Source organism: Mustela lutreola, chromosome 5, assembly GCF_030435805.1.
Source record: "Mustela lutreola isolate mMusLut2 chromosome 5, mMusLut2.pri, whole genome shotgun sequence".
Taxonomy (NCBI): Eukaryota; Metazoa; Chordata; class Mammalia; order Carnivora; family Mustelidae; genus Mustela; species Mustela lutreola.
In genome coordinates this window covers 84,732,678-84,751,005 of record NC_081294.1, presented here as the reverse complement: position 1 = coordinate 84,751,005, position 18,328 = coordinate 84,732,678, and the positions used below count along the sequence as shown (strand labels likewise).

At 39.2% G+C, this 18,328-nt stretch overlaps 1 protein-coding gene across 7 annotated transcripts in view; it reads left to right on the top strand.

Moving 5' to 3' along the window:
• Positions 1–18,328, top strand: part of JAKMIP2 (janus kinase and microtubule interacting protein 2) — a 175,537-nt gene that overhangs the window by 114,346 nt on the left and 42,863 nt on the right. For all 7 annotated transcript variants that reach the window (XM_059174984.1, XM_059174983.1, XM_059174982.1 and 4 more), the window contains 5 exons: positions 8,855–9,001; positions 9,662–9,802; positions 12,435–12,491; positions 13,467–13,586; positions 15,539–15,667. In XM_059174984.1, the coding sequence (XP_059030967.1) occupies positions 8,855–9,001; positions 9,662–9,802; positions 12,435–12,491; positions 13,467–13,586; positions 15,539–15,667 (594 nt within the window). The remainder of the gene's footprint in view (positions 1–8,854; positions 9,002–9,661; positions 9,803–12,434; positions 12,492–13,466; positions 13,587–15,538; positions 15,668–18,328) is intronic.

Genomic DNA, 18,328 nt, shown 5'->3' with positions numbered 1-18,328 from the left:
TAGCTTCATCCCATACATTTTTTATGTCATAATGTATTGTTATTTCAAAATCTTTTCTAATATATGATTTCTTCTTCAACCCATGGTTTACTTAGCACCGTAAGGCTTAACTTCTAAATATTTGGAGATTTTTGAGTTATCTCTCTACTAATGATTTCTACCTTAATTCCATTGTAGTCAGAGAATATACTTCATATTATTTCTTTTTCTTAAGTTGAAGTACAGTTGACATGCAATGTTATATTAGTCAGTAATACTTTGAATCATTTCATTCTTTTTTTTTTTAATTTTTTATTTTTTATAAACATATATTTTTATCCCCAGGGGTACAGGTCTGTGAATCACCAGGTTTACACACTTCACAGCACTCACCAAAGCACATACCCTCCCCAATGTCCATAATCCCACCCCCTTCTCCCTAACCCCCTCCCCCCAGCAACCCTCAGTTTGTTTTGTGAGATTAAGAGTCACTTATGGTTTGTCTCCCTCCCAATCCCATCTTGTTTCATTTATTCTTCTCCTACCCACTTAAGCCACTATGTTGCATCACCACTTACTCATATCAGGGAGATCATATGATAGTTGTCTTTCTCTGCTTGACTTATTTCGCTAAGCATGATACGCTCTAGTTCCATCCATGTTGTCGCAAATGGCAAGATTTCATTTCTCTTGATGGCTGCATAGTATTCCATTGTGTATATATACCACATCTTCTTGATCCATTCATCTGTTGATGGACATCTAGGTTCTTTCCATAGTTTGGCTATTGTAGACATTGCTGCTATAAACATTCGGGTGCATGTGCCCCTTTGTATCACTACATTTGTATCTTTAGGGTAAATACCCAATAGTGCAATTGCTGGGTCATAGGGCAGTTCTATTTTCAACATTTTGAGGAACCTCCATGCTGTTTTCCAGAGTGGCTGCACCAGCTTGCATTCCCACCAACAGTGTAGGAGGGTTCCCCTTTCTCCGCATCTTTGCCAGCATCTGTCATTTCCTGACTTGTTAATTTTAGCCATTCTGACTGGTGTGAGGTGGTATCTCATTGTGGTTTTGATTTGTATTTCCCTGATGCCGAGTGATATGGAGCACTTTTTCATGTGTCTGTTGGCCATCTGGATGTCTTCTTTGCAGAAATGTCTGTTCATGTCCTCTGCCCATTTCTTGATTGGATTATTTATTCTTTGGGTGTTGAGTTTGCTAAGTTCTTTATAGATTCTGGACATTAGTCCTTTATCTGATATGTCGTTTGCAAATATCTTCTCCCATTCTGTCAGTTGTCTTTTGATTTTGTGAACTGTTTCCTTTGCTGTGCAAAAGCTTTTGATCTTGATGAAATCCCAATAGTTCATTTTTTCCTTTGCTTCCCTTGCCTTTTGCGTTGTTCCTAGGAAGATGTTGCTGCGGCAGAGGTCGAAGAGGTTGCTGCCTGTGTTCTCCTCAAGGATTTTGATGGATTCCTTTCGCACATTGAGGTCCTTCATCCATTTTGAGTCTATTTTTGTGTGTGGTGTAAGGAAATGGTCCAATTTCATTTTTCTGCATGTGGCTGTCCAATTTTCCCAGCACCATTTATTGAAGAGGCTGTCTTTTTTCCATTGGACATTCTTTCCTGCTTTGTCGAAGATTAGTTGACCATAGATTTGAGGGTCTATTTCTGAGCTCTCTATTCTGTTCCATTGATCTATGTGTCTGTTTTTGTGCCAGTACCATGCTGTCTTGATGATGACAGCTTTGTAATAGAGCTTGAAATCCGGAATTGTGATGCCACCAACGTTGGCTTTCTTTTTCAATATCCCTTTGGCTATTCGAGGTCTTTTCTGGTTCCATATAAATTTTAGAATTATTTGTTCCATTTCTTTGAAAAAGATGGATGGTACTTTGATAGGAATTGCATTAAATGTGTAGATTGCTTTAGGTAGCATAGACATTTTCACAATATTTATTCTTCCAATCCAGGAGCACGGAACATTTTTCCATTTCTTTGTGTCTTCCTCAATTTCTTTCATGAGTACTTTATAGTTTTCTGAGTATAGATTCTGTGTCTCTTTGGTTAGGTTTATTCCTAGGTATCTTATGGTTTTGGATGCAATTGTAAATGGGATTGACTCCTTAATATCTCTTTCTTCTGTCTTGCTGTTGGTGTAGAGAAATGCAACTGATTTCTGTGCATTGATTTTATATCCTGACACTTTACTGAATTCCTGTATAAGTTCTAGCAGTTTTGGAGTGGAGTCTTTTGGGTTTTCCACATAGAGTATCATATCATCTGCGAAGAGTGATAATTTGACTTCTTCTTTGCCGATTTGGATGCCTTTAATTTCCTTTTGTTGTCTGATTGCTGAGGCTAGGACCTCTAGTACAATGTTGAATAGCAGTGGTGATAATGGACATCCCTGCCGTGTTCCTGACCTTAGCGGACAAGCTTTCAGTTTTTCTCCATTGAGAATGATATTTGCGGTGGGTTTTTCATAGATGGCTTTGATGATATTGAGGTATGTGCCCTCTATCCCTACACTTTGAAGAGTTTTGATCAGGAAGGGATGCTGTACGTTGTCAAATGCTTTTTCAGCATCTATTGAGAGTATCATATGGTTCTTGTTCTTTCTTTTATTGATGTGTTGTATCACATTGACTGATTTGCGGATGTTGAACCAACCTTGCAGCCCTGGAATAAATCCCACCTGGTCGTGGTGAATAATCTTTTTAATGTACTGTTGAATCCTATTGGCTAGTATTTTGTTGAGTATTTTCGCATCTGTGTTCATCAAGGATATCAGTCTATAGCTCTCTTTTTTGGTGGGATCCTTGTCTGGTTTTGGGATCAAGGTGATGCTGGCCTCATAAAATGAGTTTGGAAGTTTTCCTTCCATTTCTATTTTTTGGAACAGTTTCAGGAGAATAGGAATTAGTTCTTCTTTAAATGTTTGGTAGAATTCCCCCGGGAAGCCGTCTGGCCCTGGGCTTTTGTTTGTTTGGAGATTTTTAATGACTGTTTCAATCTCCTTACTGGTTATGGGTCTGTTCAGGCTTTCTATTTCTTCCTGGTTCAGTTGTGGTAGTTTATATGTTTCTAGGAATGCATCCATTTCTTCCAGATTGTCAAATTTATTGGCGTAGAGTTGCTCATAGTATGTTCTTATAATAGTTTGTATTTCTTTGGTGTTAGTTGTGATCTCTCCTCTTTCATTCATGATTTTATTTATTTGGGTCCTTTCTCTTTTCTTTTTGATAAGTCTGGCCAGGGGTTTATCAATTTTATTAATTCTTTCAAAGAACCAGCTCCTAGTTTCGTTGATTTGTTCTATTGTTTTTTTGGTTTCTATTTCATTGATTTCTGCTCTGATCTTTATGATTTCTCTTCTCCTGCTAGGCTTAGGGTTTCTTTCTTGTTCTTTCTCCAGCTCCTTTAGGTGTAGGGTTAGGTTGTGTACCTGAGACCTTTCTTATTTCTTGAGAAAGGCTTGTACCGCTATATATTTTCCTCTCAGGACTGCCTTTGTTGTGTCCCACAGATTTTGAACCGTTGTATTTTCATTATCATTTGTTTCCATGATTTTTTTCAATTCTTCTTTAATTTCCCGGTTGACCCATTCATTCTTTAGAAGGATACTATTTAGTCTCCATGTATTTGGGTTCTTTCCAAACTTCCTTTTGTGGTTGAGTTCTAGCTTTAGAGCATTGTGGTCTGAAAATATGCAGGGAATGATCCCAATCTTTTGATACCGGTTGAGTCCTGATTTAGGACCGAGGATGTGATCTATTCTGGAGAATGTTCCATGTGCACTAGAGAAGAATGTGTATTCTGTTGCTTTGGGATGAAATATTCTGAATATATCCGTGATGTCTATCTGGTCCAGTGTGTCGTTTAAGGCCTTTATTTCCTTGCTGATCTTTTGCTTGGATGACCTGTCCATTTCAGTGAGGGGAGTGTTAAAGTCCCCTACTATTATTGTATTATTGTTGATGTGTTTCTTTGATTTTGTTATTAATTGGTTTATATAGTTGGCTGCTCCCACGTTGGGGGCATAGATATTTAAAATTGTTAAATCTTCTTGTTGAACAGACCCTTTGAGTATGATATAGTGTCCTTCCTCATCTCTTATTATAGTCTTTGGCTTAAAATCTAATTGATCTGATATAAGGATTGCCACTCCTGCTTTCTTCTGATGTCCATTAGCATGGTAAATTCTTTTCCACCCACTCACTTTAAATCTGGAGGTGTCTTCGGGCTTAAAATGAGTTTCTTGGAGGCAACATATAGATGGGTTTTGTTTTTTTATCCATTCTGATACCCTGCGTCTTTTGACAGGGGCATTTAGCCCATTCACATTCAGGGTAACTATTGAGAGATATGAATTTAGTGCCATTGTATTGCCTGTAAGGTGACTGTTACTGTATATGGTCTCTGTTCCTTTCTGATCTACCACTTGTAGGCTCTCTCTTTGCTTAGAGGACCCCTTTCAATATTTCCTGTAGAGCTGGTTTGGTATTTGCAAATTCTTTCAGTTTTTGTTTGTCCTGGAAGCTTTTAATCTCTCCTTCTATTTTCAATGAGAGCCTAGCTGGATATAGTATTCTTGGCTGCATGTTTTTCTCGTTTAGTGCTCTGAAAATATCATGCCAGCTCTTTCTGGCCTGCCAGGTCTCTGTGGATAAGTCAGCTGCCAATCTAATATTTTTACCATTGTATGTTACAGACCTCTTTTCCCGGGCTGCTTTCAGGATTTTCTCTTTGTCACTGAGACTTGTAAATTTTACTATTAGGTAACGGGGTGTGGGCCTATTCTTATTGATTTTGAGGGGCGTTCTCTGAACCTCCTGAATTTTAATTCTCATTCCCTTTGCCATATTGGGGAAATTCTCCCCAATAATTCTCTCCAGTATACCTTCTGCTCCCCTCTCTCTTTCTTCTTCTTCTGGAATCCCAATTATTCTAATGTTGTTTCGTCTTATGGTGTCACTTATCTCTCGAATTCTCCCCTCGTGGTCCAGTAGCTGTTTGTCTCTCTTTTGCTCAGCTTCTTTATTCTCTGTCATTTGGTCTTCTATATCACTAATTCTTTCTTCTGCCTCATTTATCCTAGCAGTTAGAGCCTCCATTTTTGATTGCACCTCATTAATAGCTTTTTTGATTTCAACTTGGTTAGATTTTAGTTCTTTTATTTCTCCAGAAAGGGCTTTTATATCTCTCGAGAGGGTTTCTCTAATATCTTCCATGCCTTTTTCGAGCCCGGCTAGAACCTTGAGAATTGTCATTCTGAACTCTAGATCTGACATATTACCGATGTCTGTATTGATTAGGTCCCTAGCCTTCGGTACTGCCTCTTGTTCTTTTTTTTGTGTTGAATTTTTACGTCTTGTCATTTTGTCCAGATAAGAGTAAATGAAGGGGCAAGTAAAATACTAAAAGGGTGGCAACAACCCCAGGAAAATGTACTTTAACCAAATTAGAAGAGATCCAAAATCGTGAGTGGGGAGAAAGGGAATAAAAAGAGGTTCAAAAAGGAAGAAAGAAAAAAAAAAGAAAAAAGAAAAAAAAGAAAAGAAAAGAAAAGAATTTTTTTTAAAAAAGAAAACACCTAAGAAAAGTTTTAAAAAGAAAAAATATATATATTAGATAAACTAGTAAAAAATCGTTAAAAAAGAAAAAGGTAACAGTTAAAAAAAAATTTTTACCCGAAGGCGAGAAGAAAAAAAAAAAAATGAAAAAGAAAAAATTAAATTAACTGCAAGACTAAAAAAAATCACAGGAAAAAAGCCATGAGTTCCGTGCTTGGCTTTCTCCTCCTCTGGAATTCTGCTGCTCTCCTTGGTATTGAAACCGCTCTCCTTGGTAGGTGAACTTGGTCTCGGCTGGATTTCTTGTTGATCTTCTGGGGGAGGGGCCTGTTGTAGTGATTCTCAAGTGTCTTTGCCCCAGGCGGAATTACACCGCCCTTACCCGGGGCCGTGGTGAGTAATCCGCTCGGGTTTGCTTTCAGGAGCTTTTGTTCCCTGAGCGCTTTCCGTAGAGTTCCGGAGGACAGGAATACAAATAGCGGCCTCCTGGTCTCGGGCCGGAGGAGCCGAGAGCCCAGGGCCCCACTCCTCAGTGCGCCCTCAGAGAACAGCGCCCAGTTACTCCCGTCTGCCTGACCTCCGGCCGCGCTCCGAGCTCACCGAGCCTGTGACCGGTTCAAGGTAACACCGAGCTGTGAGCTTACTGTCGGCTCTGTCTCTGCAGCCGGCTTTCCCGTTCCAATACCCGCAAGCTCTGCGACACTCAGACACCCCCGATCCTTCTGTGACCCTGCGGGACCTGAGGCCACGCTGACCCCGCGTGGGCTTTGCCCCGGTTTAGCCTCTGGAGCGATATCCCTCAGCGGAACAGACTTTTAAAAGTCCTGATTTTGTGCGCGGTTGCTCCGCCGCTTGCCGGGAGCCGGCCCCTCCCCCCGGGGTCTATCTTCCCGTCGCTTTGGATTCACTTCTCCGCCGGTCCTACCTTTCAGAAAGTGGTTGATTTTCTGTTTCCAGAATTGCTGTTCTTCTTCTCTTCGATCTGCCGATGGGTTTTCAGGTGTTTGCAATCTTTAGATAAGCTATCTAGCTGATCTCCGGCTAGCTGAAGCAGTCTCAGCTTGCTACTTCTCCGCCATCTTGACTCCTCCCGTATCATTTCATTCTTTAAAAACTTGTTGAAATCTACTTTTTGATGGTAACATACTGTCAATTTTAGAAACATTCCATGTTCTCATAAAAAGAAGGTATACTTTGCAATCATTGCAAGGGTTTTGAGTGAAGTTCATTAGTAGTCTTGTTTAAAATCTCCTATATCTTTATACTTTTTCTGTGTGCTTCTTCTCCCAACAGATTTGTCCATATCTATTCTTAGTTTTGTCGAGTTTGCTTTATATATATATTTGAAGTTATATTACTAGGTACATGTAAATTAAGATTTATTAAATGTTTGCATCCTGATTTTTTTTTTTTTATCTTTAGTAACACTTCTTGACTTAAAGTCTTGGTCTGATGTCAGTTGCACTATATCGGATATTTTCTTTTAATGGTTTCATGAATATCTATATTGACTTTCACACTTTATAATATTTAAGTTATATCTTTTAAAAGGAACTTTTTTTTTTTTAGGTACTTTGGGTCTTACTAATGTATGGTATGATAGAATTACTGATATCTCCTTTTACATGTGTTTTTCTGCATCTTCTGTAAATAGCATCTACTAAGTAAATTTAACTGTTTAAAACCCTTGTCATTGACCTTCAGAAAAGAGATGAAGTTTAAAATAGTGAACCTAGTGGAATTATTTTTTGTCCTTGTATATGTTTCATATTTAATATGGTTTCTTCAGACACTGAAACTTGAATCTGAGGACTAAATGAGGTTATGAAAAATTTTGGCCTTTGATATAAAATGGGTTTCCAAATGGCAGTTAGGATACAGTTGGGAAGTACTGTTTTAGAATCCCACAAGCAGCTGTTTCAAATATTTATAGGTAGCTAATTCTCCTACCCCAGTACTTCCGAAAACGTTAAATTCTCAAAAACAAGGGTGAGTACTTTAAAGTCTTGTCAGATGATTCTGATTGATAGACCCCACCACTTTCCTTGCTAAAGTACCCCTCCCCCAGTACATACTCATTCAGAAACATTAGTATAAAGTCACTGAACTAAGCACAGGAACTTTCACATGAAAATGGAAATTGTTATATATAGAGGAACCATAAATGAGAGTTTTAAGTGTAAACGGGAGTTTTGAGAGTAAAAGGGGGGGGACTATTAACAATTACCCCAAGATAGCATTCATAAAATTAGACCAGTGGTTCTCAGCTAGAGGCAGTTTTGGCAGTATCTGGAGACATTTTTGATTGTCACAATTGGGAGGATGTTACCAGCATCTAGCGGGCAGAGGCCAGGGATGCTGCTAAACATTCTACAATGCAGGACATCTCCTCATGACAAAAAATATCTAGCCCAGAATGTCTAGAGTGCAGACGTTGAGAAACCCTGCCTTAGACTAACTAGCAAACCAGAATATGGTCACTCTTAATTTTGGGTGGGTAAAAATATAATCATACTTTTCCTAAGCTCGGTGAGAATGAAATATTCTTAAACACAAATATCAATAAAGTTTTGAGAGTATTTTTTTTTCCTCAGTAACATTTTCTTAAAAATAAACATCCTTGGGGCATCTGGCTGGCTTAGAAGAACATGAGCCTCCTGCTCTTGGGGCTAGGAGTTCAAGCCCCACATTGGGTGTAGAGATTACAAAAAACAAAAACAAAAAAAAAAAAAAAAACAAAAAACCTTTAAAAAATGAATGAACAGCCTTAGTACGGTTTTAGGAGTCGTAGCAACATCTCTCATGGGAAGAACTGGTTTTGGTGACAACCAGGCTTGGGTTTGGGTCCTGGTTGCACTACTTAGTGACTTGGGATTCACACTATCTGCTTTATCTCTTTGAGCCAGTGAGGGGTCATTGTAGGCCTGGGGAGAGGTATGAGCAGCATGAGATGGGGGCTGAGTGTGCAGGATAACTGGGCTGGAAGAATCAAGGGCAAGCAAGGCATGCAATTGTTCTTCCTGAGCATTTCTAAAAGCAGAACCTTGGCCACACCTCCTTGAAGGTAATACTTGGTACACAGTTGTGAATACTCTGATGGCAGACCATTAGAGGAAACTGAAAACAAAGCAGTCGGGCTGTTAAATGAAGGATGGACATGGTCAGTTCTGAGACACAGAGAGAAGCAGACCAAGGTGGCCCTGGGTAGGTTTCACCCCTGTCAGTTCACTCCTTCTGCCCCCACATCCACTCCAGCACAAGAGACAAATTATAACTTATGTCTTCCCAGTTAAAACGTGTGCGGGAAACCGAGAAACAATGTAAACCTCTTCTGGAAAGGAACAAGTGCCTCGCCAAGAGGAACGATGAGCTGATGGTGTCTTTGCAACGCATGGAAGAGAAGTTAAAAGCCGTTACTAAGGAAAATTCAGAAATGGTGTGTATCACAGACTCTGCAAGACTGCAACTTCCCTCTTTATGTTACACCACTAACCTGACTTACTGCTCTTTCTGAGTTTGTTTTTAAAATACAATGCTATTCATGAAAGTTGGGGTTTTTCCCTGTGTAAACAAGGAACCTTAAAGGAAGAAAGCAAGAGAAAGTTGCTGGCTCTGAATTTAAAGGGGTTTCTAAATTTGCAGAATGGTAGGAGTGCTTCGGGATCTGCATACTTTCCAAAATCTTCCCAATAGAGAAGCAAACTTTCAACATAGCTCCTCAGCCACAGAGACTTCCTTCCAAGAATTTCACTAACGTGCTCTTTATAGAACTGTACGATGGGTGCTCTCATCTTCTGAGACATTGCGTAATAGTTGAGAAATAGATGCTACCACTTGAATTATGTATGGACGGTGATAAGCTCATGCACTCTTAACAGACTTACAGCACAGCTATCGAGATCTTCAGACATCCCTGATGATTTTGACATGTAGAAAATACAATATACTTGAGAGTTTTCATTGATGGCATCTGTGAAGCTGAGCAATTTTCACATTTAGCTGGAGCCTCATAAAGTTTCTACAGATATTTTATGTGAACTGTTCAAGTTTGGGAATTTTAAAGTCTCTACCTATTCTTTCTTCTTTTCTAATCCAGAGAGAAAAAATAACATCCCACCCACCCTTAAAGAAATTAAAATCTCTGAATGACCTCGATCAAGCTAATGAAGAACAAGAGACGGAGTTTTTAAAACTTCAAGTCATTGAGCAGCAGAACATTATTGATGAGCTCACAAGGGTAGGTCTTGATGAACCTATAAACTCTAAGCTGTTTCCAAGGGCAAGTAGCTGAGAAATCAACATACACTGGAAGCACTTAATAATTTCCGATTAGCCCTAAAGGCCCACGTTTATATATTCAATACATAAGTAGGTTGAAGAGCCTCTACTCCAAAAATAGTTGATATTATTAAACTGATTTATACATTTTCAGTTATAATCCTTTGTTAACTAGTTTGGTAACACAAATAGTGGCTGCAGAACACCCTAAAAGAACTTCCAAATGCATCGTCATGTGAGTAGGTAGGTAGTGTGGGTATACCTTATAATTGCATTCCAGTATCAAGATTCTGAGGCTCAGAGATTAAATATTTGGCCAACAATAACAGGATCATATGCCTCTTATTTCCCAACATTTAATTCAGTGTCTAGCACATAGGTACAGTTTAATATTTGTTGAATGAACCTCTGTCGAAGCACTTTTCACTCTGCCTTGAACACCACGCACAAACTTCCAGTGTGGGTACAGGGAGACCAGTGCAGAAGGTGACATCGTAATTGCATGACAGAGTGGAAATTTCAGTCCTGATCTTCTGACCATGACCTCAGTGACTGTAGAGCTGTTATTACTCCCATTTACATCTGGTCAAGGCCTGTTTTACCAGCAGCAGTGGACTAAGACCTTCAGACGCCTTTCAGTTTCCTCTTTGCCTCTCTGTCTTTATTCCATTATTGTTATCTCTGGTCACTCTCACTTCAGGACCAAGCCAAGGGCCAGAGAGTTGAAGAACCAGCAATTGGGATTGGGGGGGACGGTTAGTCAAGTGTCTCCAGAGTAAGGTGAGCAAGCTGATTTATTGCTGTTGAGGGGAGAAAAGATAATTTTAGGTTATAACTATTTGTGGTTTATCCTTTTAAAATCATCTATGTTGAGTTAAAAGGCATATACTGTATTAGAGTAATCTAAGTATAAATTTTCAAAAGTTTCAGATATATTGAGGTTTTATAATAAAAATATTTTTACATGGCAAGAAATCCTAAAGGTTAAGATCACTGGCATAAACAAGATCATGTATTAAATATGGCCTTCTAAAGCAGTGTGCCTCTTACTTCACATCCACATCCTTAATTTCTAGAAAATCCCAGAATCACTCAGCCATACTTTTCTTGACTTTGAGTATCTGAACTTAAGCTAAAAGTTTCTTAAAGGAATTTGATGTGTTGGGGTGCTTGGGTGGCTCAGTGGGTTAAGCCTCTGCCTTTGACTCAGGTCATGATCCCAGCGTCCTGGGATCAAGCCCCGCATTGCGCTCCCTGCTCCCCAGGGAGTCTGCTTCTCCCTCTCCCTCTTTCTGCTGCTGCCTACTTGTGCTTTTTCTCTATCTCTCTGTCAAATACATAAATAAAATATTTTTTTAAAAAGGGAATTTGATGTGTTAACTCATATTATCCAGACTTTCAGGGAAACTAAGTGTCACTTATTTAATCTACCTTTAAATTTATACAATAAATATGTTGGCTACTTAGTGGATGAGCACCAAATTCCCAGGATATCTCCATCCACAGCAACAATGAATCAAGAAATCAATTGTGGGGGGGAGGGGAAATAGATTGTGATTTCTAGATATTCTTTGAGTTTCCCAGAACATTCCAACTACAACAACACCCCCCCCAAAAAAAACCCCACTAGATTACTCTAACCCAGTAGATACTCTGTTCCCATCTTCAGAGGCTACAGGTGAGAATAAGAGTCTGAGACAGCTTGCTATGCCTTTCAACTGATTAAATGAAAAGAATAAAGTTTATGCAAAATAGCACTTTTTTTTTTTTTTAAGATTTTATTTATTTATTTGACAGAGAGAAATCACAAGCAGATGGAGAGGCAGGCAGAGAGAGAGAGAGGGAAGCGGGCTCCCTGCTGAGCAGAGAGCCCGATGCGGAACTCGATCCCAGGACACTCGATCCCAGGACTCGATCATGACCTGAGCCGAAGGCAGCGGCTTAACCCACTGAGCCACCCAGGCGCCCCCAAAATAGCACTTTTTTAATACTTATATAGAAAGTAATTTTGGGTTTGAGAAAACTGAAAAATTGTGCTTTGGGAAAATATGAGTATTTTCAGAGCTACTTGATCTTCAAGTATAACAAAGGATTCTGATGAAGAAGACAGTGTACCTCCTTATTGGGAGGCTCTCAGATCCACATAGATTATCAGGAAAAGTTGTAGTGTATTTTTACTTAAAAAATATGTAAGTAGCAGGGGAGCTGACTTAATTGGTTAAGCAACCAACTCTTGGTTTCCACTCAGTTCCTGATCTCAGCATCATAAGATCAAGCCCGGCACACACAGCGTGAAGCCTGTTTGAGATTCTTTCCCCTCCGTCTTCCTCTCCCTTTGCTCTTCCCCCTACTTGTGCGCACTCTCTGTCTCTCTCTCTCTCTTTCTTAAATAAATAAATAAAATTTTTAAAAAGATCTGTAAGTAGCAAACCTTAAAATTGCCAAAATTACAAAACACAATCTTATTTTAAATAGAAAGGCATAATGCTTCAGGGGAAAACCAACTCTATAATTGCGAAGGGGTGGGGTGCGGACCACCTAGAAGGAAACATGTACCAACTCAACATCTGAATTCTTCATCTGTTTTCCAGGACCGAGAAAAGCTCATCCGTAGGAGAAAACATAGAAGAAGTTCCAAGCCAATTAAGGTAATGGGAAAACTAGGTTATCAGGCTTTTGCCACAAGCTCTGTGAAAGAAGTGAGGCTTGCCAAGGAATCTTCCTGCAAAGATGTGATAAATCAAATGTTCCTAAACTGCAGCAAACCATGGGCTCTATTTGCTAGAAGAAAATCTCTTAATAGTTCTTAGAAGTCCAAAAATTATTACATTATGGATTTTAACCTTTAAGGTTTGCTTTATTATGACTTTATCTGAGCGAATAAGGCACTAGGTTTGATGTCGAAGGCATTATCTGACAAGCTGGAGAGTCAGACTACAAAGAATATGCAAGAGATACACATAATTTAATGCCTCCTGGTGAACAACATTAGTGTCTCATACTCACCCTGTAATTATTAGTATATTTTTATTATTCACTTGAAGAGTGTTATTGATACTAGTTTGATTTTATTATTCCATTGGATTTGGATACTATTCTGAGAATGATTACTAGTAACGGTACACTCAGTCCATCCATATCTGTATAGTCTCTTATAATCCACAGAGTTTTGTTAATTTGTTTATTTGTTTGATTTTGTTTTGATCAAGTACGTTATTTGATTTGGATAGGAGATTGGATGGTAAAACTTACAATTTGATAATCCCAAATAGGTGCCTGGACTTTAAATGTCTTGATTATATTTTAAGTACTGGAAAGAGCAAATCATATAAACTCCTCATGATATAAAATGTAATGTAAAATAGGCTCCAATGTTTCTATGAAGAGACCAAAATATCCATGATATTCCATTCCTCAAAAACATCATAAATGAAACAAAAGGAGACACACTTGTATAGGAATTATTGTGTTCATTCCCAGAGTGTTTATTTCCTCCAAGAAGCACTAAAGGACCCCTGTCTTCTGTGTCCGTTTGCATATATGCCGGTTGATGGTGCCCTGATAATATGTTGACTTTACCCACTTCTAGTTGTGTCAGTAAATATGTACTTTCCCTCCCCTAGAGGCCTGTTTTGGATCCATTTATTGGCTATGATGAGGACTCCATGGATTCAGAGACATCATCCATGGCCTCGTTTAGAACTGACCGAACACCAGCTACTCCTGATGATGACTTAGATGAAGTAAGCTTTTCCACTTCTCTAGTCTTCTGTGATATTATCACCAAATCTTTCATTTAAAATGGAGAGAAAGCATTGCACTTCTTATATCCTATCTGAGCTGTGCAAAATGATCACACAGTAGCTCCATTTTTACTTTGTTACCTCTTGGAAAATAGCTTTGCCAATGTCATGTAACCCTTTTACGACTTGTCTAAAATTCCGTTCTGTAAGTTGAAGACTTTTTTCAAACTTAAAAGTTACTATCCCAAATTCTTCTCACAAGGAAGGTGAGGACCGAGGAAGAGGCTTAGAAGAACAAGCTTCTAGATACAGTTGAGGACAGGGTTTAGCAAAGTGTGCTTTGTAGACTGCCATTGTCAGAATCATCTAGGGGGGTTCAATCACAGTGAAAATTCCTGGACTCTACTACATACCTCCTGATTCAGGATCTTACGGGTAGAACCCCCAAATCTGCATTTTTCACAAAGCTCCTTGGTGATTATATTATGCTCTGAAGTTTGAGACCTAAAGCTGTGAAAGTATGTATATATTTTTTAATGATATTTTTATTTTTAAATTTTTTATAAACATATAATATATTTTTATCCCCAGGGGTACAGGTCTGTGAATCACCAGGTTTACACACTTACAGCACTCACCATAGCACATACCCTTCCCAATGTCCATAACCCCACCCCCATTTCTTCCAACCCCCCTCCCCCCAGCAACCCTCAGTTTGTTTTGTGAGATTAAGAGTCACTTATGGTTTGTCTCCCTCCCAATCCCATCTTGTGTGAAGTATATTTTTAAGTTTATCTCAAGATCAAGCAAGAAATGTTGCATATGGATGTATGGAAAAGAATTGAGATTAAAACTCTATCATTTCCTCCCATTCGAATCCAAAAGCTAGGTGTAACTTCTTCTCATTTGGATCCAAAATTGACTGTAATCCAAACCAAAAGAGTAACCAATCATCAGATATGTATAAATAAACAAACGCCTCATATTAACAAACATTAAGTATTTATGTGATGTCCATCTTAAAAGTACTACAGTGTTTATGTCTATGTACATACTTTAAAATTAAGAATCAGATCACAGGGGGGAAAAAAAAGCAAAGAAAAGAAAATCACAGGGTGCCTGGGTGGCTCAGTTGGTTAAGTGTCTGCCTCTTGCTTTCGGCTCAGGTCATGATCTCAGGGTCGTGAGATTAAGCCCCATCTCAGACTCTGCACTGGGTGTGGAGCCGGTTTGCGATTCTTTATCTCCCTCTGCCACTCCCCCACACAAAACTTACTTGTGGAGCATAAGGAATAACACAGAGGACATTGGGAGATGGAGAAGAGAAGTGAGTTGGGGGAAATCGGAAGGAGAGACAAACCATGAGACTATGGACTCTGAGAAACAAACTGAAGGTTTTGGAGGGGAGGGTGTGTCGGGGACTGCCTCCGGCCGGGAAAGTCCCCGCCATTACAAGAAGGTGCTTGGCTCACTGCTAGCAAAACATGCTGCAAGTATACAATGAACTTTCTGGTGAAGCCCGCCTAAAGGAGGACATAGTTATTGGCTGTATCAAATTTAATCAGCATAGTAACAGGACTCTCATTGGCTCTCCCCATTGCTTGACCCCTTATTGGTCACCCTGCTGTATATAAGCTAAGGAAGTTGATTAAATAAACGGAAATGAAGCATTAACACCATACCAGGCTCATTGGGTGGATGGGTGAGCCTGGTGGTAGGTATTAAGGAGGGCACATATTGCATGGAGCACTGGGTGTGGTGCATAAGCAATGAATCTTGGAACACTGAAAAAAATAATAAAATTACCAAAAAAAAAGAATAAAATTACACTGAATCCCATATCAAAACAGATATTTACTTCTCTTTATAAAGTGGACAAATGTTAGTGTTTCACATTGAACACAGGACCCAACATAACCTAATTATTTTTTGGCTTTTTTTGTAACCTCAAGAGTTTAGCAGCTGAGGAATCTGAGCTACGATTTCGACAATTAACAAAAGAATATCAGGCCCTCCAAAGAGCATATGCCCTCCTGCAGGAGCAGACTGGAGGTATCATCGATGCTGAAAGGGAAGCCAAGGTCAGTATACATCTGGGGAGAGGGCTCTGAATTGACTTGCTGCAGTCGTAACATAAAAGTACCATGCACATAAAAATATCAGTAGGATAGCTTCCCCTGTATCTTCTCCACTGTGGCTTTTGAACTGTTTTATCTTTTATGTCAACAAACCTTGCATCTAGAGACATTAGAACCAACTTAAATCGATTCTTTTGTTCCTTTAAAGATAGTAGTTCTTATTCTTGCTATTTGAAAGCTTATATTTTCAAAGCTAGGCAATATTGAATTTTGATAATCCATTTTTTTTTACCTCCTTGCTTGGAAAAAATACTTCTGTGGTTAGCCACTTTCTTCTCTTGGTTAATAAGTGCACAGCATTACATTGACAACTTCCAAAGAATTTTCACTGACAATATCTCATTTAATTTTTATGACACCACCCTAAGGCAGGTGTTTTATAAAAGGTAAGTTCGAGGCTCTGAGGGGTTAACTAAATTGCCCAAGATCCCATAGCTAATTAATAGAAAACTTGGATTGGATTCCACCTAAAATCTTGCTGGGTCACATGTTCTTTCCATTACATCACAACTGCCTCTCATAAGCTTATTTTTAAAAAAAAGCCACATACATACAATACTAATACTTAAAATTTTGTGAGTGCTGTGTGGCAGGCTTGGTTTTAAGCACTTTCCATACATCATCTGATGCAATCCTCAAACAACCCTATGAGTTAGATGCTATTCTTAGCTATGTCCTTTTTATAGGAGAGGAGATAATAGCTTAGTAGGAGTTAAATGTAAATTAGCTAGGTTGAAACTAGGATATATAGCTCAGTTAGATGAAAGCTAGGGTATCAACCTCATGTTTCTGAGTTCACAATCCTAACCACTGGTACCATAACTGCCTCATAGATTAATTCACATGGGACAAAAAGGATTATGCCCACCCAGTGATTTTATCCTATTTCCCAGTTTAAAGGGTATGTAGTGTGCTGAGGAATGTTGTAGGACCTACTTGTAGTTGTTAATGGGACAGGATAGATATTATAGTTGTGTATTTTTAAATTGTAACATACCTACGTACACATGCATATTTATACATAAATGAATATAAACATTTTTAAAAAACACTGAGGGGGCACCTGGGTGGCTCAGTGGGTTAAAGCCTCTGCCTTCGGCTCAGGTCATGATCCCAGGGTCCTGGGATCAAGCCCTGCATCAGGCTCTCTGCTCAGTGGGGAGACTGCTCCCTCCCCCCGCCTACTTGTGATATCTGTCAAATAAATAATAAATAAAATATTTTAAAAATAAATTTAAAAACACTGTGATTTGAAGTAGATAGGCAGGCAATCATTAGAAAGGGATGTATGTGTGTTCCTTCGTGTTTATTCCCTAATACGTTAATAGTTGTGGTTTTCATGATTAGCATGTATGAAGCATTCTCACCAACATAGGGTTGGCTAATTAAGATAATGGTATACATCTTGTTTTTTGAAGAGGTGATGATGTAGAAACCAGTTCTTCCTCTCACTTCACCGCCACCTCTAAATAAAGGTTTAGGGGCACTTGGGTGGCTCAGTGGGTTAAGCCTCTGCCTTCGGCTCAGGTCATGAGGTCATGATCTTAGGGTTCTCGGGTTGAGCCCTAAATCAGGCTCTCTGCTCAGTGGGGAGCCTGCTTCCCCCTCTCTATGCCTGTCTCTCTGCCTACTTGTGATCTCTCTCTCTCTCTGTCAAATACATACATAAAATCTTCAAATAAATAAATAAAGGTTTAGTGTTATTTCTGGCCATGAAAGTCAAAGAAACTTAACCATTCTCAGCAAAATAGTCTAAAACAAATCAAGATGTTAAAAAAAGAGTAATAGAGTAAATTGAGAGAAAGTAGAAATGCAAGAATAGGGGTGCCTGGGTGGCTCAGTTGGTTAAGTGTCCCAACTCTTATTTTGGCTCAGGTCATGATCTCAGGGTCGTGAGATCAAGCCCTGCATCAGGCTCTGCTCTCAGCACGATGTCTGCTTGAGATTCTCTCTCTCCCTCTGCCCTTACCCACTCTAGATTATATGCCCCCTGTCTCTCTAAATAAATAAGTAAAATATTTAAAAAAAGAAAATGCAAAAATAGATAACATAGATGAATGAGTATCATGAAAATAAAAGATGTAATCATTTTGATAAAAGAGAAAAATAGATTGTAGTCCATTCTCATTTAAGGTTAAAATGATTAGTGAAATTAAGTTTGGGATTTTTTTAATCTGATAAAGTTAAATATGATGCTCAACAGTCCAAAGATATATTCTCCTCCCAATGAAGAATAAGAAAAGGAGGGGCACATGGCTGGCTCAGTCATAGCATGCAATTCTTGATCTCAGGATTGTGAGTTCAAGCCCCACAGTGGGTATAGAGATTAAGTGTCCCAACTCTTATTTATTTTTTTTTTTAATTTGACAGAGATCACAAGTAGGCAGAGAGGCAGGCAGAGAGAGGAAGAAGCAGGCCCCCCGCCAAGCAGAGAGCCTGATGCGGGGCTCAATCCCAGGACCCTGGGATCTTGACCAGAGCCGAAGGCAGAGGCTTTAACCCACTGAGGCACCCAGGTGCCCCAAGAGATTATTTTTAAGAAAGGAAGAACTGGGCAGAGGGGACGAGGGCAGAGCACCTGGGTGGCTCAGTCAGTTAAACATC